Source organism: Sinocyclocheilus anshuiensis, unplaced genomic scaffold, assembly GCF_001515605.1.
Source record: "Sinocyclocheilus anshuiensis isolate Anshui unplaced genomic scaffold, SAMN03320099.WGS_v1.1 scaffold447, whole genome shotgun sequence".
Taxonomy (NCBI): domain Eukaryota; kingdom Metazoa; phylum Chordata; class Actinopteri; order Cypriniformes; family Cyprinidae; genus Sinocyclocheilus; species Sinocyclocheilus anshuiensis.
In genome coordinates, this window is record NW_015552615.1 from 2,106,608 (window position 1) to 2,133,637 (window position 27,030).

Sequence of the window (27,030 nt, forward strand, 5' to 3'; positions counted from 1 at the left end):
TATCACGTTCAGTAACCATAGCAACAACTTGCTGAGCCCTTAGAAGATAGATAAAACATAACGATTGACATCATTTCTCGTTTTTGTTAGATTTACATAGATACACATAGGTAAACCACAACGCTAGTTTTAAAAGATGTAGTTTGTTTTTGAAAATCCTAGCATAGTTTTACAAACTACGTCTCCTTGCAACTTTACTGATTTATGAACTTATGTACATCTAAAATAAAGTGATAAATGTTGACGGTGTTTATGTTTTGCGATAAAATGTCCGATAGAGATTGCCAAGGAAAGCTCTCGAGCGGTTACTCTTGCTATGGCGAACTGTTTGGCGCCAAGTGATGTGTTCTGATGTATTAATCTAAGTTTATTTATTCAGTTTAAGTACTACAACTTCTTAGCTGCGCTAAAACAGTGCATCTTCTCAAGTTTCTACATTTATGAGGGTCTACACATAAATAAACGTATGCCCAAAAGGCACTATTCCTAATGCTTTCAACATCCATCATGGAGAAGTCTGATGGATTATGGATTGAACCCAACTCAAACTCCAGCTTTCATGTGCACAGTCTCTTTCACAATGAGCCATTGACAGCATCAAGTGAGTTCTAGGTGTGCACGTTTTGACAAATGGCTCAACTGAACTTCATCATAAACGGACACCTTTGGCGGTGGCAGTAACCTTTCTGTCCATAAATGGTTATATAGTGCATGAGAAAGTTGTTTCAAAGTAAGACGGTGAAAAGAGCACATATACCTGCAATCTTTCTAACTGCCATGCAAATGAACCCCCTCTGGGAAATGTACTAGACAAACAAAAATACAGAGAAGGAGTGCAAAGTAAACCTTTGTTTGGAGCAAGACATTTCACACGTTTCCCAATTCTTATCTGAGCAGTTGTCACTCTTTATAGTCTGGAAATAACATTCAAACCTGTGTTAACCTGTTATAGACATTCAGGGATGATATTATGCAGCATTTGGACTAGATCACTGCAAACATCACACTCCTAATATCTTAGTTTTTTTTTTTTCACAGTAAAAGTATCTAAACATCCTTAAAACAGTATAAATTTACAGTGTAAGTTTATTTTATCTTGTTGCATTGGCAGGTTTCTTCACAGTCATATTTTGCAGTGTAAAAAGATACCAAAATTATCGGGTTTTTCTGAAGAAGTCTGTGGAATAGCATGTAAAATGATGGTCTGATATCCAGTCGTTCTCTCTCAATTTCCTATTATCAATAAAGTCTGTATTAAGTGTGTATGTGTGGGGTTTGCATTGGTGTGTCTGTTTAACTGTGCAAACATTTTGGCATGCTGCGTGCTTGCTGACGTATCATCAGCACATTGACGCACAAACTCTCACACTCAAATGAGCAGAAATATCTGGAAATGTACTCTGTGTTTTGCATCACAATTTGTTACCAAGAGAAACACCTTGAACAGTTATATATCTGTACCATAACATCTGCACATAGATAAGGCGGCAGCATATATTTCTACACATATGCATCTTTCCAACAGATTTGTTTTTTTCAGATTTTTTAATTTTTTCATGAAGCATCATGAAAATGAATTATATTTGGCATAAAGAAGAATTATTGTATAAAATTACTGATTAAATAGTTAGTAATTTTATATAATTTTCTTTATGCAAAAGATTCATTTCCTATGGTGTGATATATTCTTTTTATTGTGGGGTGACATTTTTATTTTTGACCAATTCGTATATACTCCAAATAAAAATTCTATATATTTTGCAGAAACGTATTCTATAAAACTATAATTATAATGACAATAATTAATTTCTTTCTTTTGGTTATATGATTTTGTGCACATACACCAATAAAATCAAAAATCTATGGACCGAAATGAAATAAAAATTCACAAAACATCTAAACCATCTTGCCATATTTACCCCGATCATATTTCTCATAACTGTTGTCATTTAAGATTAAAAACCGGATATCAGACAGTCTTTCCTCCTTTGAGGGTGGGGGTTAGTGGTCCACAACAACGGACTGGCATGTCAAACGCCTTCAGGCTGGGAATGGGGCTCTGAGGCAATGTTTACACAACTTAATAAGGCCTGTGTATAAAAGTGCAACGGGAGTCAATGAAGCAGGCATTCCTTCACTGACTCTTACTTGCACACCCACATCAGGTGCACTCACACACACACACGCTCTTGTCACTAGCAGTATTAGTCATTGAGGTTAGTAATGTGGCACTCCACAATTCCAGCGTGTCGCGTTCCCTGTTGAGTCTGTAGGAGGCCTAGAATTAGACCCACATTTGAGAAACAAGCAGAAACCAAAGGAATCAAGCAGAGGCCTTCCTGATCGCACCTCTAACACTGTCTTCACCTGGACAGGTAAGTCTGCACAGCTACCTCCTATCAACCCACTTTCAAGGGCAACAAACCTGCTATTGGTATTTTTATCTGTATTTATAAGGAAAAGCAAATATTTTGTAGTGTACATCACCAGTCAACATTTGACTGAATATCTGACATTAAAAACCTTCTAACAGTGAACGTTCTCAGAACGTCCTGGCAAGGTTCTCTCAACATTATGAACATATATTCATTCAGTAACATTAATAGAACATTCATTCAAAGTTATAACATTCTCAAACCATTAGCAAAAAAAAAAATATTATTTATGCATTGTTTATGGAATGTTTTTCTGAAAAATGTAGGATATTCATCTATGATGGTTTAGAGAACATTCAAAAGTAATGTTCCCCTAATGTTTGCAAAATGATAAAATAAAACGTTCCCCTTTAATTTTGTGTTTAACATTCACATAATCAAGAAAAATTATTTTTTTTAAAACATTTTTAAGTGTTTTAACATTTTCATAGCTTAATGGGAATGTTAGCACAACGTTCTCAGAACATATTTTTGCAAATGCTTGAGTGCTTTGAATTAGTTTTGGCTACACCTAAATTGAAGCTATAAATGAATACAAAATTAAAACTGCATGTGAAAAAGCATCATTGCACATGTCCATCTTTCACTATAGTGTTTAAAAGCATGCCAGGATGGGCCTCGAGAAGTTGGGAAGAAGCTCAGATTTGCAACATGTGTTTGTCACTAAATCATTCCCATACTTTAATTTTTACTACTTTATAGTTTTTATGAATTTACTATTCTTATCAAATGAAGAAATTGGTCATAATAAAGGAGGAGGCATGTCCAAACATTTGACCGGTAATGCAGTTTTTGTGTGGCAAAACACACAAATGCATTAATAAATATATGTATTTAAGTTCTCCAGGCAACCGAGCAATCAGCCTTATCACCAGCTCATGTCATTGATAGAGGCCGATATGAACTCAGATGATTCTGAATGCACCTGTTCTCAAGCTGACACAGTTCACCTGTCGTTCACATGCGATGTGTCCTTATTTAGAAAAAAAAAAAAGGGGGAACTTATCTCAAAAAATTAAAAGGTGTAAAGCTCTTAGGTTTTCAAATGTCATCTGGCCAGCCTCCAGAACACCACCAGCAAACCACAAATGACAGTTTTTTTTCCCCTGAAGGGAATAGTGCAAGTGACTTGTGCTCTGGCTCTCATCCAAATCCTTCAGAAGAAGAAAAGAGCTCAATTCCCAAAGGCAAATGTAAAGTTTCTATTGATTTCCACTGAGGTTAAGCACGGTATTGTGACTACGCTAAAGTGTTACATTGTACTGAGTGACTTTTCCAACTTTTCCTTAAAGCAACAGATCAAAAATCTTATGTTCCAAACTTGCATGACTTCTAATTTTTCTTTTTAAATAAGAGTCCATATATAACTTAAAATATAGTGCATGCATTGCATGAACTAGCCTACACTGCAAACAGTTATTTTCTTACATTTGATTTTGCATTATTTTATTTATTTATTTATTGTCATTTTTTAAGCTTGACAGTAAAAATCACAATTTGCCTTTATTATATGGAAAACAGTTGCTCAAATACAAAATTAGGGTTTGGGCCGACACACACAAATGACAGAATTTTCGTTATTTTTAAGTGAGCTATTCTTTTAAAAATTAGATATTTGATTCCAGTCTTTTGGTCACAGTATCAAACGGTGTCAAGCGAGATTGTAGATAACCTAGTTGAGACGTCTGAGAAAACCTGGCACAGGTACATCACACCTGCTCTGGAGGTCGAGGAAGTAGAACAAACACGTTAGCAGAGAAAAATAAATGTGATGTTGAGTAATGAAGAAATCCCCTGTACGATTTCACTTGAGCTTAAAGCTCCCAGAATGAATCAGAGATACTTATCAAAGGCGGCTCTCAGCGGTTGAGTGACTTAATATGGCACTTTGCATATTACCAAGCCATGCCAGTTTTTGTTCAAACAGCAGGGTGGGTTGTGTTTGTAAAGAAATGATGGCAAAATTCTATGTTTTTACAGTCTTACAAGATAGATGATGGCCTTATAATGACACAGAACAATGCAACAAATTTGCATTTTCATTTTAAATCAGTGAAAGATGTGCCACAGCATCTCTAATCTTTAAAATCATAATTTCCTTACTATTGTGGGCCAAAAATTCCAATCCGAGTTTGTTTATTAATGAAACAATAAAATGAATATTCGTATAGCCTATAGGCTATGACATAACATATATTATAAGAATAATATATTTTGGCTCAGAAACACTTTAGACACTTAAAATGTCAGATGTCTTGTATGGTTTTGACATGGGTTTTTCACACTTGAAATAGGGCCTAGTTAACCCTGGGTCATTCTAATCCCAGGTAAACATAATCCTGAGTTATCTTGATTCACGTTTCACAGTGCTCATAATTTACCAGGGGTTAACAATTAATCTTGGGTATCAATAAATTTCTAACTGACCCGTTTTCTGTCATCTTTTGACATATTCCCCTCAACCGCTGAAACTGTTTACACAACGCGCGGTATTTCCGTAACTGACCAAAGCACGTTAATATGAGCTACGCGATTGGCTGTCGGTTGCTAAGTGTCTAGCCGTAACATTCAACGTTGCTCAGTGCAATGCCGGGCTAACACCGCAAAAGGGCTGCAAACTGTCCTAACCCTACTTCTAATAGGGCTTTACACAGAATTTAACCCGGGTTTAATAATGTACAGTGTCATCTTATATACCCATTATTATTTGTTAATAAAACAAAAGAACAGTGTGAACCGTGAATCACAACCAGGGTTTGAAATGACCCAGTGTTAACTATTTCAAATGCATGCCCTTACGAAAATTAACCATGGTTTTATTATAGTAAAAGTGTAGTAGGCTAGCTATGTTTTTTTGGCAGATTGCTTACCATTTGTATAACCACAGTTTCACTACAAATACCACGGTTAAACGAGGGTTAGTATAGTAAAACCATGGTTAAATTTTGGTCAATATGGTTTAACTACTATAACCATGGTTTTTGGTTTTATTTGGAGTAAAGCCGTGGATCATTTTTGACAATAACCCAGGGTTAAGCTCAGTCTGAAAACCCATACTGATATTTAGTCAATTTTAAGTGTGCTATATAAGGCTCTAATTTTTGGGGCCACTTTACATGGATATGGCATTTTGACCTTGGATAGTGTTTTTATTGGTTCTGCTGCTGGTTTTTCAGAATCAGCCAGTCATTGTACAACACATCACTGGAGCTCAGTCATATGGTGGGGGAGCCACTGTACTAATTGCTTGTAATGATTGCCAAATCTTTTATGTCCTTATGATGTGAACAAGCTGAGTATTGTGCAGCTGTTGTTGAAACCCTGCAGTCGACGGAGCATTTCTTCCAGTAAGAGACGTTTGCTGTGAGCACGGCGTGTGCACACTGGTACACAACCTAATAGACTCATTGAGCGGTGAGACTCGTTATTAATAGGTAATGTTTTGCTATTGAACTGAGCCATGCTGGTTGCCATGCTGGGAGAGATTCCAACACAAAAGAAAATTAGAAGAACTAGAAGAAAATGAAGCCTAATTTGGTACTGTATTTAATTAATAAGAAAATTATGTCACAATGCAAAATATATATATACATATATATATATATAATCTTTTATTTTCTTTCCTGTATGCTTTTAAAATAAGTACACCATGCATAAATCATTATAAATAAAGCCTTTCAGGACCTTTGTTTGTTTCTTTCTTTCTTTCTTTTTGAAATTTTTTATTATTTATTTTCTCTTCTGTGTGCTTTTTATAAAATAAGTGCATCATGCATAAATGAATCACTATAACTGAAGTCTATTTTAGGTTCTTTTTGAAATTTTTTATTATTTATTTTCTCTTCTGTGTGCTTTTTATAAAATAAATGCATCATGCATAAATGAATCACTATAACTGAAGTCTATTTTAGGACAATTATAGATTTCTATGAGAATTAAAGCTTTTTTTCTGGACATTATTATTATTATTATTTTTTTTAATCACTTTAATTTATTTTTTACTTTCTTTTTTAATCACTGCAATATAATGACAAAAAAAACTTTTTATTAACTTTTATTTTATTATTATAATTTATTTCCTTTCCTGTATGCTTTTTAGAGAAGTGCACCATGCATGAATACAGCAGGTGTATAGTGTGACTGCTGGGAAGGGCCAGTGTTGTGTCTTCTGGAGTGAGACGCTGATAAACAGTGGTTATTTAGCACTGAATGCTGCTGACCTGGCAAATGGAGCGGCTCTTAACCCTTCCAAAATGAATTTTAGAGTCTTTAACCAAACTCATTTAAGGATCAGTCACAGGCCTAATCCCGCGCCTGGGGAGCGTGTTTGCATCTCCTCACCGCTGCTTTTTCTCCGCTGGCCAGAGTCAATATGACTAAATGTGCCTGTCTAATGGGCTTATCGCAAGCTGTTGCGAGCAAGAGTGGACACTAGGTTACAGACATGAAACTAAGCCGGCCCCAAAAGCACGCTCCAGCTTTTTCCTTGGAGAGGAGAGGGAGGGGGATGTGAAAGCAGCAGGCGTTTGGAGATGAGAACGGGATTCCATGAAGAATAACTTCATTTCCTTTAGGGTTTACTCCAGGCCAGCTTCAAAGATACGGTCCGGGGCCTCCGTTTGTGTTTGCATACAGAGATATGAAAGAGCGAGAGACAAATGGTTTGACCTCTGACCCTCTGCCATTCCATCGCCGTGTCCAACGTGATGCATGCAGTAGCAGCAGTGCCATTTTGACACGTTTTACTACTTGAAGTCTTGACAAATGAAACGCCTTCAAATTATGCTTGTCATACGTCCTGGAATAAAAAAAAGAAAACTTTTCATAAAACAAAAAATAAATGAATAAATATACTTAATTTATTATTTATTTAAAAAAATGTAAAAATAAAATTAAAATAGTACAAATTGTAATAACAAGAATTGTCACAACAAGGTTTCATTTCTTAACATTAGTTAACATGAACCTACAATGAAAAATACTTATAAAGTCTTTATTATTCTTAGTTAATGTTAATTTTAACATTTACTAATACATTATTGAAATTGCATTTACTAATGCATTATTAAAAAGTTACATCTTTTAATATTATTCTGAGTGAACCTGAGCTAACACAAACTAACAATGAACAGTTGCATTTTCAGTAATTAACGTTTAAAAAGCTTAAAACTTATTTTATTTAAACATTATTGTTATTATTGATATTATTTACCCGATTTCCTTTTTTCTTCTTCTTTTTCCATTTGTGTGTGTAGTCAAACACTGTAGACAGTGTTGTTTGTTTGTTCTATGTTTAGCAAAATCCTTAAAATAAAGTTTTTATTTTTTTAAAGAAGCTTGATAAGTACTAAATGTATTGTTAGTTGTTAGTCAATGCATTAACTACTGTGAAATAATTGCAGTTTCCACAATATAAGTTAGACAAAATAGAGGGGGGAAAATTGAAAATGCAAAGATTAATGTTTGTGATTTTAAAACTTTATAAAGTTATTATAGAGGTGAATTTAAAAAGGTAATGTAACTGTAACTTTTGAAAGCTTTTAAAAATGAGGGAAAAGTCAACTGAGAGACACAATAAAAGGTTATAATAATCCATCCTTTAAAACCTGAATGAAACTTTTCCTCTGCTATCGCTGGGTGTGGAGCAATCTCACCAGTTTATGAATGACGGCAGTGGTGTGTCCAAACAAACGGAGGTTGTCCGAGAACATGTGGTAGATGGGGAATGTCCTGTAGACATACACTCTAATGACAACAGATTACCGACAAGCACGTCTTACTCTCCATCTGTGCCGTGAACTTTAAATCAAACTATTACGCCCACATATTTACTTATGAAAAGAGGAGGCTGCCCCACAAATACCCTCACAGGATCTATATATGAAATTTTATGGCTATCAATAAAACATATGAAATCCAACGCAGTGCAAAGAGGAAAATGTCTATGCAGGAAGATCCAGAAATCAGAGATGTGATTGCTTGCATGAAACCTCTGTCATCGCTTATTCATTTACATGCTGTTCCAAACCTGTGTGGCTTATGCAAAACACAAAAGAAGAGCATTTGATTTTGAAATGATGACCGAAGTGTCTTTTTTGGGTGAACTGTCCCTTTAATACCGGAGACAATTTTTAAAATACTTGTGAACCATCTGTTTCTGCTTTTACAAATGCAACTATGACATTCGAACACTGAGTGTGTCCAAATTACAGTTGTACTCGCTTGACCAAAGCAGGCTTTGTTCGTTCCGACAGCCTCTCATTGGCTGCCTGTGATGTTCTTCATGTAATGTGAAGGCCCTGACAAGACCTTCATGATTTATGATGTTCCTTGTTTCTATCACAGGGAATATTTGACAGCTTTCTTGCATTCCTCAGAGTAGTTTCTTAGATGCCCCTAAGCCATATTTTAATATTGCACAGCCTTCATTCAAAGAACAACTGATATTTTTAGGAAAGGTTCAGTGTCAGCATCCACAGTGCATTTGCATGATTGCGGAAACCTTTGCATGGCAAAGAACCACTCAAAAACTATAGTAGTTTATTAATCATTTGATTTAGCTCGTTCATTTTCATTTTAGTTTCATTTAATTTGTTCAAGGTTTGCTATGTTCATTTTATTAGATTTTTTAAATAGATTTTTAACATTTATTTGTTTGTTTAGTTATTTATACATTTAGTTCAGTTAGTTGCAAAGACAGTATTTCTAATTTAAATTAGTTTTTCATTTACTATGCATATTTTGTTTTATTTCAGTTTTATTTAAGTTGTTTTTTAACAATATTATTAGATATTATTTGCTTTTAATATTTCTAATTAGTTCATTTATAATCTATTTTAGTTTCAGCAATTTTATATTAATAAATCAATACATTTTATTTAATAAATAAACTAATAATTATTTATTTACATATTAAAATATTATTTTTTATATGAATTAAAACTAAAATATATATATTTTTCATGTATTATTTATATTTTTACAGCTTTATTTCAATTGCTGAAAACAATTTTTAATAGCTTTAGTTTTAGTTAACAATATCGTCCCTGGTTTATATTGATGTATATCACTATTTTGATAGCCACATGTGTTGATGTGACCCTAACAGCTTGTCGTCTTTGTTCTTTTGCTTGTTTTTCCTGCAATATCTCTTCTCATTTCACTTTAAGGCATATTTCGCTTTGGCAGATGACTGTTTCAAGACAAACTGTTTAAGGAAACTCTTGTTTTCAACCGGCAGTTTAAAAAGACGTTTCTCTAAGGCTATTAGTGCTTTGGAAGCATAATGATCTTCCAGTGAACTTGTAACCCGAGCTGCTCTTTCCTTCAAGCAATCTTCCTACCTTTGTGTCTTTACCCTCTGGCCACTGGAGATAGATATCAGCTCCAGCTCCTACATCTGAAGCATCTTTTCCTCTTTGCGATTTGATTAAAAACTCATGCTGACACAGGAGACAGGAGACCGGGGACGGCACCTTGAAAGCAGTCCTCCAAACCACTGCTCTGCTGCAGTGTCAGTCGCCATTCTGTACAAGTGACCCATGAGTAAGTCAAATCCAGTTTGCTTCCCCCATGCTGCACTGACTTTCTGCGTTCATTCCCATTCGTCCTGGAAGCCTTAAAAACAGAAACAGCATCACTCAGGCTCAGAGTTTTCTTTGCATAGGATGAGTTGCTTGTTGATGAGTTCCTAAGCACCAAAACCTTCAAGAACCAGCAGTTTGCTGAACGTTCTGGTGTACGGCTGCTCTTTTACACACTACATAGTCATACAATTGTGTAATATCTAGGTGTATGGTTTAATAACAACTCTTCTCTTTAATTTCTGCAGGACATAATGGCCAGTCCCGTCCGAATCCAGTCAGACAGCGCTGTTCTTCAGCCACCGCACTCCACAGGCTTCACCGAGAGCTCGCTGGCCCTTCTTAAGCGAGAAGATGGCTTGGAGATGGTCGACCACAAACCCTGTCTTGACGGCTCGGACCGAGGACATCCGGGACTCTATCTGTCCTGCTTCGACATGCTGTTCACCGAGGACGCCGCCTGGCTGGTGAGGGTGTCGGATTCGTCCACATCCACGGACATCGGTCCCAGACTGGAGCCGTGTCAGGAGCCGGAGCAGTGCCCTGTGATCGACAGCCCCGGGCTGGGAGCCTCCCCGCTGTCTCCTACTCTGGAGGAACAGGTGGAGGAGAGATCTTTAGAACAGGTGCAAAGCCTGGTAGTGGGAGAAGTTCTGAAGGACATTGAGACCGCTTGTAAACTTCTCAACATCACACCAGGTAATGATTCTAATCATTCCAATTAGGGTGCAAGAAATCTAAATATTGAGAAAATCATCTTTAAAGTTGTCCAAATGAAGTTCTTAGCAATGCATATTACTAATCAAATATTAAGTTTTGATATATTTACAGTAGGAAATTTCCAAAATATCTTCATGGAACATGATCTTTACTTAATATCCTAATGATTTTTGGCATAAAAGAAAAAATCGATCATTTTGACCCATATTGTGACAAATAAACCTGTGCGACTTAAGACTGGTTTTGTGGTCCAGAGTCACATATATCAAAATATGAATATTATTTAAATTAAATTAATTAACTATTATTTAAACAATTTAAAAAATAATAAAATAGAATATAATTACATTATTTAAATATTATATATATATATATATATATATATATGAAAATATTATTATTATTTAAATTAAATTAATTAACTATTACAATTATTTAAAAAATACCTTTTAAGTTATGAAATTAATTAAAAAATATACACATTTTAAACATTAATCAAATATTATTTTAATTAATAAAGATAATAAGATGTATGAATATTTATATATTTAAGAAATATTAATATAGTTTAAGTAATAAAATACAGTTATTGTATTTTTAAAATAAAATATTACAATACATTTTAATTAATTAAAAGAAAAGAAATACATAAAATATTTATATATTGGTCTTTTTGGTGCAAAATTTTCAAAATATTTGACGCTTTCATTCCATGTATTTAATGTTTAATGTTTATGTTAAATTTTCCTCAACTTTAAAGATGTTTAGGCAAAAGATAAGATAAGATTGTACAATCTGAAACTGCAAAATAAGATAAGCAGCTATAGTAATATATAACAAAGATATGATAAAAGTCATGTATTGATGCCAGATACATACAAATAATGTATTTAGACTATATTAAACTGCTATAAATTCAAATTTTGTTTACATTACATTCAGATTATAATTATATATGCAAATATATCATGCATATTCACATATAGCAGAATGAGATCAATATATTAAGGTCAAATATTTCTGTAAAATACATTCAGAATATCTTCACAAATATATCGCCTATATAGAAAAATACTTGTGACACACTCATGGCACATCTCGTTCACAGCCTCCGCAGTAAAACACAACATGCTGATATTATCATGACACTTATTCAAATGAACAACTCGCCATTCATCACTCCTGTTCAATGTGAGTGACAGACAGATCTGAGTTATGATTGAGCCGTGCAAACAGTCAGAATGAAACTGTTAGAAAAGGCCTTTGACTCCAGCAGCCCTGAAGGCAGCTGAAAGCACATAGACCAGGATCTGCCTAATCCTCCGGAGTTTCACTAATGTGCTGAGAGCTTTCCTTAAGGACATTCAAACCCCTCCCGTATAATGATGATGAGCAGGCAAACATTCAAATATGTCTCGCAGATATTGTTTTGAAATATCCGTGCATCTTAAAATAGCTCATAATTGTCAGCAGCATGTCATATTACAATTGATTTATTGCTTTGTCCGTATTTTACAAGCACGTTCATGCAGTTTGTGGTATCATGCTAAATTTTGCGTCTTTATACAGTCACACCACCTTACGTAAACACCCATCCCCACTGTTTGCTCTTCTGAATGGCGCTCTCCTTCACTAAGACGTTTCAAAACATTTGGAGTCTGTCCAAACAGCTCTCAATCCCAACAGTGTGTTTTGCCAGAGATGGCTGAGCGCTCCAGACTGATCGCTTATCTGATCTGATCTGATCTTTCAGACCCGATGGAGTGGAATTGTGGGAACGTTCAGAAGTGGCTGTTGTGGACGGAGCATCTCTACAGGCTCCCGCAGGTGGGAAAGGCCTTCCATGACCTGGATGGCAAAGATTTATGCTCCATGAGCGAGGAAGACTTCCGACAGCGTTCGCCTCAGTGCAGCGAAACTTTACACGCACATCTGGATATATGGAAATCAGGTGAAATACAAATAGTCTGATCAGTGTGTGCTGAGTTAGCTAAGTACTTACTACAGTACATGCAGAGGACTGTTTGAATTTAGGGCTGTGCAAAATTCAGAATATAAGAATTCACCCCCTTTCATTTAATCAGTGTGAATTTGAATTGAATTAGCCAAACAGGAAGTTGAATCGATTTTGAATGGCAGAAACTCACTAAAATACCATTTAAAAAAATACAGCACAGTGACAGTGTTGTTGTTGTTAACTAAAACTATTCAATATTGTTTAATGAATATTCATTGAAATAATAAAATAAAAATAAAAAAATAGGTTAAAAGGTTAAACTTAAAAAGTTAAAGATTAGAAAGTTGAACTTAAACTTAAAAACATTAAATGAAAATTAGAAATGTTCTTTTGTCGCCTAAATGAAATTTACTAAAACTAAAATTGAAATAAGTTAAAGCTAAATATAAATATTTAAAATTCACAACAACACATAACAAAATCACTAAAACGTAAACTAAACATTTTAATAACATTATGAGAATGTAAAAAAAGCAAAGTCAAAATATTAATAAATACTTTTTGCTTTTTTTTGTGATTAACTTTGACTAATAACACCTATTTATTCTCTTATACTGTATGCACAATGCATTTTTATCTTATTTTTTAATGTTATGATTGAAGGTAATTCATAATGAAAAATATTATTTCTTAATTATTTAATTATTAAAAACAACTTTCAGCAGCTATTTTTCACCTTTTATTTAATTCCATTCCATTTTAATTCTACTTCTTTTTATTCAAATTCACATTTCAATTTTGCATCCTGTCTAAAATTCAGAGATTGTATCATATAAGGCAGGTTTAACTCAGTCCTGTAAGCTGAATGTTTGCATGCATGTGTATTCAAAATTCACATTTCAATTTTGCATCCTGTCTAAAATTCAGAGATTGTATCATATAAGGCAGCTTTAACTCAGTCCTGTAAGCTGAATGTTTGCATGCATGTGTATTCATGCTGCATTTCTCTCTTTCTTTGTGCACTCAGCTGCTTGGATGAAGGAAAGATGTTCAGGTGGAGAGACCAGGATGAGAGGTACATCACAGAAACAGCACAGTAAACTACACCGATGATACCAATATACAGAAAAATACCATGGCATTACCTTACAAACAGACCACAGACAGAGAATATACTAGTGAAAGCAAAGGATTGTCATTGTCATGTAATGATTAACCTGTTCAGATCAGATCGATTAATGCCAATAAACAAAAGAGGTTATCGTGAGACATTTTCCATAAAGAATTTTCATTGAAATTGATATCACACAACTTGTACAAGCATTCTGGCAATGGCATGGTACTGATGCTTACAATATTCATATACCATTTTATTTCCATGGAAGTGTTGGTCCTTATTGTACTTCAGTGTATTTCATTATATTTACATTTTTGTGTAAGTGGAAGTATTACAATTACTAAAAAAACCCTGAAAAATAAAGCTAAATACAGAAAAATAGAGATGATGATGATGATGATTTAATGTACATTACTAAAGCTTAAACTAAAAATTTAAATTAAAACTGAAAATATAAAAATAAAGCTAGTTCAAAATGTTAATAAATACTATAATATTATATATAATACTAACACTGGTCCATGATACATGTACATGTTGATTTATGTTTTCTTTAAAGGAGACATATTATTCCCCTTTTTACAATATGTAATATAAGTCTCTGGTGTCCCCAGAATGTGTCTGTGAAGTTTCAGCTCAAAATACTCCACAGATCATTTATTATATAATTTTGAAAATGCCTATTTTGAGTGGAAGCAGAAACGCGCTGTTTTTCGGGCCTGTGTCTTTAAATGCAAATGAGCTGCTGATCCCCGCCCCCTTTTCCAGAATAGAGCTGCGCCATTACAGCTCGTACCTGCTAAAAACATCGGTTTTGGTTCTGATTATCATGTTTATCGCGCTGAAATCATGCGTTTTAAACCATATGAGTTTAAACTTCTGATATACGGTTTTCTGAGCGCACACGCACAGAAAGCGGCTGTCACAGCATGTGAGTACTAAACTAAGTTCTCATTCACACACAAGTTTATGTTAAAAACACACGAGTTACAAAAAAGATTCGGTTATGTCTGTGAAGGTGAACAGCTGGGAAATAAATCATGTTTATTTTAGATCTGTGGCAGCAGCAATATACAGTAAATAAATCAATAAATCCACTGCTGTCTTGTCTCCTCTGAGGCTGGGACTCTAAACAGTGTTCTGTGCTCGTCTGTGCAGCCAAACACAGAACAGTTAGCATGTTTTGCTCAAACTTTCGCCATGGCATTAGAACTAATACACCAGTTGCGCTTATGAAAACACAATAACTCCACTGCTGTCTTGTCTCCTCGGAGGCTGGGACTGTAAATAGTGTTCTGTGCTCGTCTGTGCAGCCAAAGACAGAACATTAACATGTTTTGCTCAAACTTTTGCCATGGCATTAGAGCTGGTACACCGTTGTCCCTTGCGAAATCAAATGAAGGCGTTGTGGGTGTAAACACAGATTAAGGGGCGGTAATATTATAATGAGATCCCTTTGCCACGTCACCAAGGGAGCGAAATCTGACGCGCTCGTTTTTTCAGATGCTTGCAGAAAAAGGCTTCTCAAAACAAAATTACTGGGTTAATCTTTTTCACGTTTCCTTGGTTGGTAGATGCACTGGGGACCTGGTTATAGCACTTAAAACCTGGAAAATCAGATTTTCATGATATGTCACCTTTAAATTACACTTTCACTTCTTCTGTACTGCAAACAAACTGTGTCACAAAACAGAACACTCCCATTATAATCAATGAAGGGATGTGAAATGATTGACAGAACATGCTTGTGTCACGCACTTTCAGACCAGACAGTCTTATTGATTTTTTACTTCTGTCACATGCTTGCAGTCTAGATATAAATGTATTTTTTATAAAAAAGGATAGCTCTGGCTATGATCTATTCTGACTAAATTCAGTTTTTTTTAATATGGCTTATTACTTGAAATGTAACTATAATGCCGTACGTGTGTGTGTGTGTGTTGTCTCACAGAAGGTGAAGAGCTGTGGTCTGAAGCGGATTCGTCTTGTTCTGGTCAGCCGATCCATCTGTGGCAGTTCCTCAGAGAACTTCTCCTCAAACCTCACAGTTACGGACGCTGCATCCGCTGGCTGAATAAAGAGAAAGGTGAGGACATGACAGCTCTCCAGCACAATAATGGCAATAATGGATGTCCATGGCCTGTTAAAATTAGGCCACATTTTCCATGATAATTTACACGATAGTTTGCTGAGCTATTTCCAGTACCATGCTGCATTCTTAAAAATAATGGTTCTTGGTATCTGTGGTTCCATGAAAAACCTTTAACATCTATGAAACCTTTCCATTCCACAAAATGGTTCTTTATAGTGGAAAAAGGTTTGTTATTCAATCTATGACAAATGGTTCTAGTAAGAACTGTTTACGGAAAGGTTCTTTGAAGAACCAATAATGGTTCTTCTATGGAATTGCTGCGAAAACCCATTTTGGAACCTTTATTTTTAAGAGTGACAATGGAAAAAGGTTCTTTCGATTATTCAAATGTTCTTCACACTAAGAAAAACAGGGTTCTTTTTAGAACTGTTCACTTAAATGTTCTTTGAAGAACCATAAATTGTTCTTCAATGGCATTGCTGGGGGAAAAAAACCCTTGTACAACCTTTTTATGAGTGTACATGTCCAAAAACATGCTAGTACCACTCTGCTATTTGGTGTGTTAGTAAAGCAACTTACCTAATGCCATAACGGACGTGTTTTGGATGCGTGTCTTCACAGGGATCTTCAAAATCGAAGATTCGGCTCACGTGGCGCGTCTCTGGGGTTTGAGGAAGAACCGTCCGGCTATGAACTATGACAAACTCAGCCGCTCTATTCGGCAGTACTATAAAAAGGGCATCATCCGCAAGCCAGATGTCTCGCAAAGACTCGTCTATCAGTTCGTCCATCCGGTATAAGAGAGATCGTGAACTCAACCACTGAGAACTGACAAGCCCTCCTACACAGACTATTTCTGGGTTTTGCATGACAGTGAAACCAAGAAAGATGCAAGAAAGTTCCAAGATATAATTGTGCTTGGAAACGTCCAATATGTACTTGCACTCTTTTAAAAACTCCTGTGTGTCTGTTAAAATGTAGTATCAGCTTTGCACTGCTACTTTCTGTTACTTTAAGAAAAGCCTGTCAAATAAATGATGATGTTTAACAGAAGCACTAAGAGAGATTTAGTAGATATTCTTTGAAGTATGTTACAGGTTACTCGCAAGGTCTGCCCGTCAGCGTGTGAATCCTGCCAGCGTGTCTCTGAGCAAACCTTGGTTTCCCTGCCCATGATTTGCAGTGGAATGACTCGAGTTTGCGTTAATCTCTGGCTGCCACCCAACAAACATCCCCATTTTTCTGGCTTGTGATTAATTACACTGCAAACCTTTCAAGTCTGCCCATGTGAACTTTCTCCACGTTCTTCAGTAATCGGCCACCTTTGCACGCACCTCCCTGCTCACGTCACGTTTCACACGGATGCAAACGAGGGCTTATAGTGGCCTGTGAATTTTCATACACTGCATTTGTCACGTGTGTTGTAACGGTTAATTGACAGGTTTAAGTCAGGAAGTCCGAGTTTAGGAGAGAAAGTCATTTGGAGCCTGAGAGAGGTTTGGTTTCTATTGTGGCTCTTGTATTTTTTGTAAATCTCTTTTGTGAAGTCTAATCTAGAAGAGTCACTGGATAACAGTTGTTTTCACTAATGCCGGCATTACAAAATATGATCTGTACTTATACAGTTATATCAAAGCTGAGAGGTAATTTTTCATGTTCATTCAGTTGTTGTTCCTAATGCATTTCTTTATTAAATATTCTTTTTTCATCCTTTTGTGTTGTGGATCATTCACTTGATCTTTTACAATCATACAATAATTTTAACTCTATAGAATAATAACACCAAATTTTTTGGACATGGAACTATAGTAGAATTTTGCATGTATTACCATAGAATCTATCACTGTATCATGGTACATATGTTGTAAAAGTGTATGGGAAAATCTCACAAAAAAATATAAAAATAATAATAATAATTTAAAGTGCCCCTATTATGGGTAATGAACGGTTCATATTTTGGTTTTGGGAGTCCCCAACAAAAGGTTGACATGCATACAAGGTCAAAAAACACTTTAATTGTCTTATAATATGCATTTATTTTTTACCTTATTTGCTCAACGACTCCCAAACGATTCGCTCAAGGATTCATTTTTCCAAACCCCCTTCTTTGCGTGACGTTAATTGGCTGTGATTGGTCAATTGGTCTCAGCTTCATTTCATCATGTCTGTAATGCCTGATAAAGCAGGTTTGTGAGCGCAGTGCTGCTTTGTGTACAGTGTTACCGGGGAAACCGTTATTTTTACCGCTCCAAAAGTGGCACCTAGTGGCAAAGAATGAATTTGCGTTTTCATTCAGACCAACGCGAAAAGACCAACAAGTGGGCGGGCAATATGCTGTTTCATGTTGACGTCAACATGAAACGGCTTGGGATTCGTTTTAAAAGTGACTCGTTTCAATGATTCAGAGTCGACTCTTTCTTTTGAGAGACAATAACTTTATACACGGTGCACTTTCAGATTTAAAACTTTGCAGGATGTTTTAATTCACTTAGAGCTGTTACACACTGCATGAAAGGTCATTTTCAAAAATCCATAATAGGGGCACTTTAAGATATAAAATAATGTTTATTTTGCTATATTTTTTGACTTCCATGACAATTAATACTCCATCCAAATTCTTAATACCATGATTTTTTTGCTTTGAGTTGCAAATAAAATTAAGATTTGTATTAAATACGATATAATGTATTATTATATAATATTACATATATAATTTCATTATTTTCTTCTAATATTACTTATTTTGAGTTTGTTACATTTGAGATTTTTCTGCTGAGATGTAAATACAATTAAGACAATTTTCAGACTAAATATTATACATACATTTATTCAATGTATACAATTTACATACAATTTCATCATTTCAATATTTTTATTCTAATAATACCTTTTTTGTATTTTTATGAATTATATTTTTTATGAAAAATAGCAATAAAATCTAAAAAGCTTCATTTTCTTTAAGAAAAATATTACTTCTTATTTTTCTAGCTATCAATTTTGAGGCGAAATATGACCGATTTCCTCTAGATTATTGGACACTATAATCAGACTAGTAAAGGACTTCTGCAATCCTGACCTCTAGTGGTAACCCAAAGCTTTGTATTTCACTCATTTGCATTGGTCTCAGATTCATGAGGTTTTTTTTTTATTGTGAACTTGAATGGAACAGTTACTACACTGACATGAAGAGTAAAACACATCAGTCCAGTCTAAACATACAGTATATATACACATCACCTCCTCCATCCACAATCCATATCAGCTGAGCCTGAGCGAAGCTAAAAACATGACAAAAGAAATCACCATAGATTATTATGAACATTGTTGCGCTACAGTAAGGAGTTTGCCCACTGAATCAGTTATGGATCGCATGTTAAAAGACACTCCCAGTCTCATAAACAAGCTAAAAGATTCTGAATTTGTATCATTAAATCCAAAAACTTCCACCAGCAGTCCTTTAGGATAAGGATATAAAAAATAAATAAAAAAAAAGTTTCTAGACACTTCTCCAAAGTTCTGCACTCTTTTAAGTGAAAGCTTACAATTTGTTCTTTGTTCACAATTTTTTAAAAATAGGTTTAAATAAAGAAGAAGAAAAGATAAAAAAACAAAACAAAGAAAAGTGAATTTAAGGTGTTTTGTGGCATTATTTACACTTGGAAAAAAATCATGACACATTAAAGCAAAACTGACCCTATTTACACACGTTTCTGGTCTTATTGTGCACAATTCATCGAGAAAAATATGTAAAAAAAATAAAAATGCTCCGCCTCTACAACAACTCTCCTTGTTGAATGATGTCATCAAGCCCCACCCCTCAACCACATGGATCCATTCTAATATGTAACACCCTCTTTTCACATCCAATTAGCATAAAAGCAAGTCCCGTTCTACATTTCTCTCATTGAATATCCATAAATACCTCAAATTATGTAAGCGAAATAGATTGAAAATGCCGTTTCATGTTGATACCGAAGAGCCACTAGGTTTAACACAGAACCTCCACTTCAAAATAAAAGTCTAGTATACACATTGCATAGCTGATTCTCGCTATGCTAGGCTTCATGGACGTCATCACATTAATATTGTTACATGAGACCATACGCGAACACATGTCAGCAGCACAATAATTCATACTGAACATGGCTACATAGATGCACAGAATCATTCCCTGCTCTCGCTGGGGTACGATATGTGTTTTGGATACTGTAGGTTTTATTCGTTATGGTATTAAGGAAATGCTGCGTGAAGCTTCTCAGCAAGTCAATTAGGCAAGGAAATTGACGTTTCTCTGAATTCTCGCATTCGAGCAGTGCGGGGTAAAGTCTTTAAGGCCTTCTTCAATGCACAAGGCAACTAAACGGGCTCGACGTAGTTAGCTGGGTACAAGCCTAGCTGACCGCTGTCCAACCGGCCTCTGCACCAACCCTGGTCGTCCTCATCCTCCAGTTTGGTCAGCTCTTCTCCTGAGAAAACATATGGACCTATGGTTAATATGAGCAGATAAAATGCAAAGATGGGCATTTTTAAGAATAAAACACAGATTTTGTAGTAACTGTGCTAGTTTCATGCCTCTTGTCTTTTGACCCATTTTTTTCAGGGTTCTTTGATGAATAAAAAGTTTTTTTTTTTTAATTTAAAATAGAGTCTATTTTAACATTATAAATGTCCTTACTGTCACTTTCAATCAATTTAATGCATGCCTGCTGAATAAAAGTATAGTTATTTTTAAAAATCTGCTAAAATGTAGTTAATCAGCAGTTCACTGGCATATAGAACATATAAACAGAAACTATGTTTATGATTGCTTTATATTCATAAAAAAGACGACTTAGATCTAGATTTTAAGGATCAAACACTGATTTTCTAGTAGCTGTGGTAGTTTCATGTCTCTTGAATTTTCTTTTCACACAATAAAATTATAATTATAAAATTATATTTAATGTTCATTTATTTATTCTAGCAAGTGTACATTATAATATACATCTGACTGTACTTTAGCCCTTACGTACATTCATAACACAGCTCACTATTCGAATATTAAAAAATGTTTTGAGATATTTATATAACATTTTACTCACAGTAAGAAAACAGGTACAGTTTAACATTCCCACAACCAAAATGGAATTATTTGAAAACATTTATAGAACATAAATTGTAGGCTATAACATGTTCATATAAAATATAAATAATATAAAAAATAAAAAATATTTCTATTTCAAATAAATGCTGTTCTTTTGAACTTTCTATTCATCAAAGAAGGTTTTCACAAAAATATGAAGCAACACAACTATTTTCAACATTGATGATAATAATAAGCAGTCTCTTGCAAAGCAAATCAGCATATTAGAATGATTTCTGAAGAATCATGTGACACTGAAGACTGGAGTAATGATGCTGAAAATTCAGCTTTGATCACAGGAATAAATTACATTTTTAAAATATATAACAATAGAAAAGCCTTATTTTAAATTCTAATAATATTTCACAATTTTACCGTTTTTTACTGCATTTTAATCACATAAATGCAGCCTTGGTGAGACTTCTTTCAAAAACATTTAAAAATCTTACCAGTCCCAAACTTCTGAAAGGTAGTATGGTTCTCCTAGGTTTTGATTTGTGATTCTCACCTGCTTTAAATGTGAGCTCATCTTGTTCTTGGCCCTCGTAGTCATACAGCGCTCTCACTCGCACTCCTTTACTCTCCTCTTCGAACGGATTTCCACCGCCGTTTGTTTCGCTGGCTGGTTGAGCCGCAGGCGGCTGCTCGTCATCGGACCATTCAGCAGAATACTGCTGGTTCTTCTCAGAACTGCTCACGCTGAAGAGCACAACCAGATGAGAGAAGCTCAAGTTAGTTTCTTCGTAGATGAAAACATTAACAAAGAGCTTCAATAGCACAAAAGCATCAGTACCTGCCCCGGTTTCCAGTCTGCGGTGTGCCCTGATCTACACCATGTGTGACTTGAGTCAGCGTGACTCCATCATGGTTCCTCTTCACCTTCTCTTTCTTATTAATGGAGTGGCTCAGCTCTGGGTTGAACTCCTGATTCAGAGACAGGATGGATTATGAGTGATATTCAGTAACTAGCACCAGATATGTGGCGCTGCACATCCTCACAGATCCCACATACAGACTTTACCTCAAACTGTGGCCAGTTCATGTGCATGCCTGGCCCGTGGACGTTGCTGAACAACTTGAGGTCTTCTTGAGCACTGGCTGAGGCGATGGTTCGCTCTAGTTCCCTGTAGACTGCAGCATAGCTGTAGAGATTGAATTAAAGAGATTAAGAGACTGATGACTGGTTTGGTAAATGCAATTTTCTTATATATTCATGTATTTCCTATTTCAATAGGAAGTTGCGGCAGGGCATTGAAAGGCTATTAAAATTATAATTTGTGAATTTTGTATATGGGCCAGCATAAATATTTAGAGAAAGACTGCAACTTATAAATCATATAGTTTGGGGTCGGTATGATTTTTAATGAAAAAAGTCTATATAATATGTGTGTGTGTGTGTGTGTGTGTGTGTGTGTGTGCATATACTGTATATACATATAAGTTTGGGGTTGGGAAGATTTTTTTGTTGTGTCTTTGAAAGTCTGTTCTGCTCACCAAGGCTGCATTTATTTGATTAAAAATAATATTACAGTTTGTACTGTAATTAAGTATTATTAAAATGAAACAGGACTGTTTTCTATTTAAATATATTGTAAAATGTATTTCTGTGATGCAAAGCTGAATTTTCAGCATCATTACTCCAGTCTTCAGTGTCACATCATCTTCAGAAATCATTCTAATATGCTGATTTGCTGCTCAAGAAACATTTCTGATTATTATTATTTTTCAGGATTCACAGATGAATAGAACAGCATTTATGTGAAATCTTTTGTAACTTTATAAATGTCTTTACTGTCACTTTTGATCAGTTTAATGCGTCCATGCTGAACAGAAGTATTAATTTCCTTCCCCTCCCAAAAGAAAAATATCATACCGACCCAAAGCGTTCAAACAGTAGTGGTATATTTGGAAATGTTTGTTTGGTGTCCAGCAGAAGGCTGAGGCCACACCGTCGGCAGAGGGCTCGACTTCAGACGCCACAGAATTACAAAAGGTGAAGTTCCAAGCTTTCTCTTCGTGATATACAGTGAAGATTTCAGCACGTAACATTATGATTCGATAACAATGCGATTAGACAGCACTGTTTTTGTGTGGTTGCAGGAGGTGGAGCTGCTGAGAGGTCAGCTGCAGAGCCAGAGCGCAGAGATCGCACAACTACAGAGAGAGAAACACCAGCTTCTCAGAGGATCTGACACCACAGTGAGTGTCCCTATCATCTGCCTGCCAGCTCTGGGTTGAACTCCTGATTCAGAGACAGGATGGATTATGAGTGATATTCAGTAACTAGCACCAGATATGTGGTGCTGCACATCCTCACAGATCCCACATACAGACTTTACCTCAAACTGTGGCCAGTTCATGTGCATGCCTGGCCCGTGGACGTTGCTGAACAACTTGAGGTCTTCTTGAGCACTGGCTGAGGCGATGGTTCGCTCTAGTTCCCTGTAGACTGCAGCATAGCTGTAGAGATTGAATTAAAGAGATTAAGAGACTGATGACTGGTTTGGTAAATGCAATTTTCTTATATATTCATGTATTTCCTATTTCAATAGGAAGTTGCGGCAGGGCATTGAAAGGCTATTAAAATTATAATTTGTGAATTTTGTATATGGGCCAGCATAAATATTTAGAGAAAGACTGCAACTTATAAATCATATAGTTTGGGGTCGGTATGATTTTTAATGAAAAAAGTCTATATAATATGTGTGTGTGTGTGTGTGTGTGTGTGTGTGTGTGCATATACTGTATATACATATAAGTTTGGGGTTGGGAAGATTTTTTTGTTGTGTCTTTGAAAGTCTGTTCTGCTCACCAAGGCTGCATTTATTTGATTAAAAATAATATTACAGTTTGTACTGTAATTAAGTATTATTAAAATGAAACAGGACTGTTTTCTATTTAAATATATTGTAAAATGTATTTCTGTGATGCAAAGCTGAATTTTCAGCATCATTACTCCAGTCTTCAGTGTCACATGATCTTCAGAAATCATTCTAATATGCTGATTTGCAGCTCAAGTAATATTTATTATTTCATAATACATTTCATAACAGAAATCTTTTGTATTATGAATAATACCTTTACTGTTACTTATTAATTGAATGCATCATTGCTGACTAAAAAAGAGACGGCTCAGTTCATGTCAGGACCTGGATGATCACTCGTCATCATGGATCTGAACATTAGCTGCTGTTGGAAACGGCTCCTTCTGTTCTCTCTCCTTCTTGTCTGTGTCAATGGACAAACGTCAGGGCCGTAAGTAACGTAGTGTTTCTATTCGTTTTAATTTCTATATAAATCGTCTGTCACTTTTTCTCATTTTAAAAAGGGGCAACTACATCAACACATTAACTTTGATGTTTTGCAATAAAATCCATTTCAGCACTTCATGAAAATGTAAAAAAAAATATATATGTGTGTATATATATATATATGTATATATCTTACTGACCCCAAACTTTTGAATTTTTTTGAATTTGAAGTTTCATTCCTCAACAGGACACTAGCATATAGATGACCTCAAAAGACATCAAAAACCAGAAATCAAGTATGTTTATGAATGTATTATGTTCATAAAAAGACAAGACTTCAGACCACCAGGTTCAGGTGATTTGAAGCTTACCTTTGGCTCTCGGTGAGGTTAAGATGGCGTTTGATATCCAGAAGCACTTCCCGGAGGAAGTTCAGCCTCTTCTCCTCAAACTGCTGGCACTGCTCAAACACCACCTCCATGTTCTCCATGTACTGTGGCGTGCACTTGCTGAGCTCATCAAGGCTCTTCTCATATTTCTCTTTGGCCTGAAACACAAAACAAACAGCATCTTAAATCCTCTGACTTGCTGCATAAGAGATGCCTCATTTATGCAAATGTGAAGAGGTGAGCCAATCATAACAGAGAGTATTTGCATAAAGTTCTAAAAATTCAATTCTGACCCAGTTCATGGGCCAGAGAGGACAAAAAATGGTCATGTTCGGTACACAAAACTTATAAGTGGACTGCAAAGAAAAAATGAAATAGTAAATTTAGGTGTATATACAGTGGGTACAGAAAGTATTCAGACCCCCTTAAATTTGAAATAAGGCAATTTTTAGACACTGAAATAATGAATATTTGTAAGGGAAATGTGATTAAGTGTCATGAAAATAATGACAAAATGCAAAACCCATTTTAGGCAAATATATTTCACAAGAAATAAAACTATTTTAGGACAATTAAGATTTTTTTCATATATATTGTGTGCTATTTGCATGAGTAAACCTGCATTTCTAGGCTGCAATACTTGCAACAGCATGCATACATTATCATAATTGACTAATATCATTATATGGGTTGGTTTTATAAATGCACATGGGATGGTTTCATAGATAACTACAGCCGTCACTCAACTGTCCAACTTGTCTATTGTTGTACTGTGGCTCAGCTGATTCCTCTGGGACTCAGCTGAAGTGATAGAAGTGCTTCTAATGGATGCTGGGTTAGGTTAAAGGCTAATGAATTGGCTGTACAGTGCGTTAGAGGGCCATTTATTGAACATCCCTGTGTTGTTTCCCATTAAGTGTTCCAGAGGCAGAGTAGTAATATGAAAGGAAGCTCTGGGGAGTCGGACCTGCTGGTGTAATGAATAGCGGATGAAATTGCTTGAGGATATTTCCATTCGCTGCCGTCTGTTGCTTCTATTGTGTTGAACTTTAAAAGCGGATTTTTTTGTTAACAGACGGGTGAAAGAAATGTCACATAAAGTGCAACAGGAATTTTACATAAAATACATATCGAAAGAAACCAGGCCGGCAGGCCAACATTTTATGGATACTGCTAAAATACAAAACCAAATATTGACAATAATTTAAGCCATTCACACAATTTAAAGGAATGTCCCAGTTGTTCCGTAGATTTTCAATGTAAGTGCATGACCGTAAACATAACTTTTGTTTTGCTTATGCTATGAAATTGTTATTAAAAATGCATGTTGTGCATAATATGCATTATTTCCTTGCCTCACCTTTTGAACGTCGTTTTTGCACTTGTCCAACTTCTCCTGGAGTTTCTTTTGCTGATCTGATGTGACTGACGCCTCTCCTTTGCTATTGGCCTCCCTTGTGGATGCAATTTTTTCTTCTTTGCAGGCCATGTGGTACGCTTTCTTTGCTGTTTCCAACTGCAGATTGAAGATAAGATGAACTTGATAAGCAGAAGCAATTTAAGACAATTGTTTGTAGTTTTGAGCAAAGATATGTCCAAAATGTTTTGTAGTTCCAAGTCAGGACATAACATTAAAGGTGCATTAAGTCAGTCTTTGTCTATGGCTATATTTGCAGTAGAATACTAGTGCGCTGCTTGCTGCGTATGTGAAACAGAACACATTACTTAATGACAAACATTTCAAACAGTAGTATGCCAACTTGCATTGCATGTTTAATTCATGTTTTATTTTGCATGTTTAAATCTAATATTTTATTGATATTGATTCCGTTTCCATTGTCATTCTAAAAATGCAATGTAAAGTTGCGCACATTGCATTCTGGGATATAGCTGTCCCACACAATGCTCGGTTGTATACTGCACATTCAGGCAAATATACTCTAGTATTCCATGCATACAGAAAATATGCACACTTTGCACAGTATGAACACTATTTACATTCCAAATTGCCTCTAATTCATCAGCATTTATGGGATTTCACTTCAGGTCACAAAAATAAGAAGCTGATTTTTTTTTTCACAAGACATTTTTTGAAAGTAATATTTATGTTTTTGATTGGAAATATTACTTGGTGTGCCTTTAAAAACTGTACATTTTAAATGTGCACACTAATGTTAAAAATTGGGGGTTTGGGTTTTGAAAGATGTCTCTTTTTTTCTCACCAATGTTGCATTTATAAAAATGGATAACAACAGTAATATTGTGAAATATTATTACAATTTAACAGACTGTTTTCTATTTTAATATATTTTAAAATGTAATTTATTCCTGTGATGCAAAGTTGAATTTTCAGCATCATTACTC

At 35.3% G+C, this 27,030-nt stretch overlaps 2 protein-coding genes and 1 long non-coding RNA gene across 6 annotated transcripts in view; 2 read left to right on the forward strand and 1 right to left on the reverse strand.

Annotated features, from left to right (window-relative positions):
* The first annotated feature begins 2,184 nt into the window (after window positions 1–2,184).
* Window positions 2,185–16,743, forward strand: spdef (SAM pointed domain containing ets transcription factor). Of its 2 annotated transcripts, none has more exons than XM_016457137.1 (6): window positions 2,185–2,375; window positions 10,267–10,717; window positions 12,492–12,689; window positions 13,723–13,770; window positions 15,764–15,898; window positions 16,526–16,743. In XM_016457137.1, exons 2-6 carry the CDS (start codon window positions 10,273–10,275, stop codon window positions 16,702–16,704), a joined length of 1,005 nt encoding a protein of 334 aa, XP_016312623.1. In that variant the 5' UTR covers window positions 2,185–2,375; window positions 10,267–10,272; the 3' UTR covers window positions 16,705–16,743. The 2 variants fall into 2 exon arrangements, with proteins under 2 accessions (XP_016312623.1, XP_016312624.1); XM_016457138.1 differs by lacking the exon at window positions 2,185–2,375 and adding an exon at window positions 9,767–9,980.
* A 2,284-nt stretch (window positions 16,744–19,027) lies between these two features.
* pacsin1b (protein kinase C and casein kinase substrate in neurons 1b) overlaps window positions 19,028–27,030 on the reverse strand; it is a 35,026-nt gene continuing 27,023 nt past the window's right edge. For all 3 annotated transcript variants that reach the window (XM_016457303.1, XM_016457305.1, XM_016457306.1), the window contains exons 6-10: window positions 24,649–24,824; window positions 23,366–23,486; window positions 21,820–21,950; window positions 21,535–21,725; window positions 19,028–20,370 (exon numbers count right to left, since the gene is read on the reverse strand). In XM_016457303.1, coding sequence (XP_016312789.1) covers window positions 20,261–20,370; window positions 21,535–21,725; window positions 21,820–21,950; window positions 23,366–23,486; window positions 24,649–24,824 — 729 coding nt within the window. In that variant the 3' untranslated portion in view covers window positions 19,028–20,260. The remainder of the gene's footprint in view (window positions 20,371–21,534; window positions 21,726–21,819; window positions 21,951–23,365; window positions 23,487–24,648; window positions 24,825–27,030) is intronic.
* Window positions 24,157–27,030, forward strand: part of LOC107666139 (uncharacterized) — a 22,008-nt gene continuing 19,134 nt past the window's right edge. Inside the window, exon 1 of the long non-coding RNA XR_001631638.1 lies at window positions 24,157–24,281. This is a non-coding gene — a long non-coding RNA (uncharacterized LOC107666139). The remainder of the gene's footprint in view (window positions 24,282–27,030) is intronic.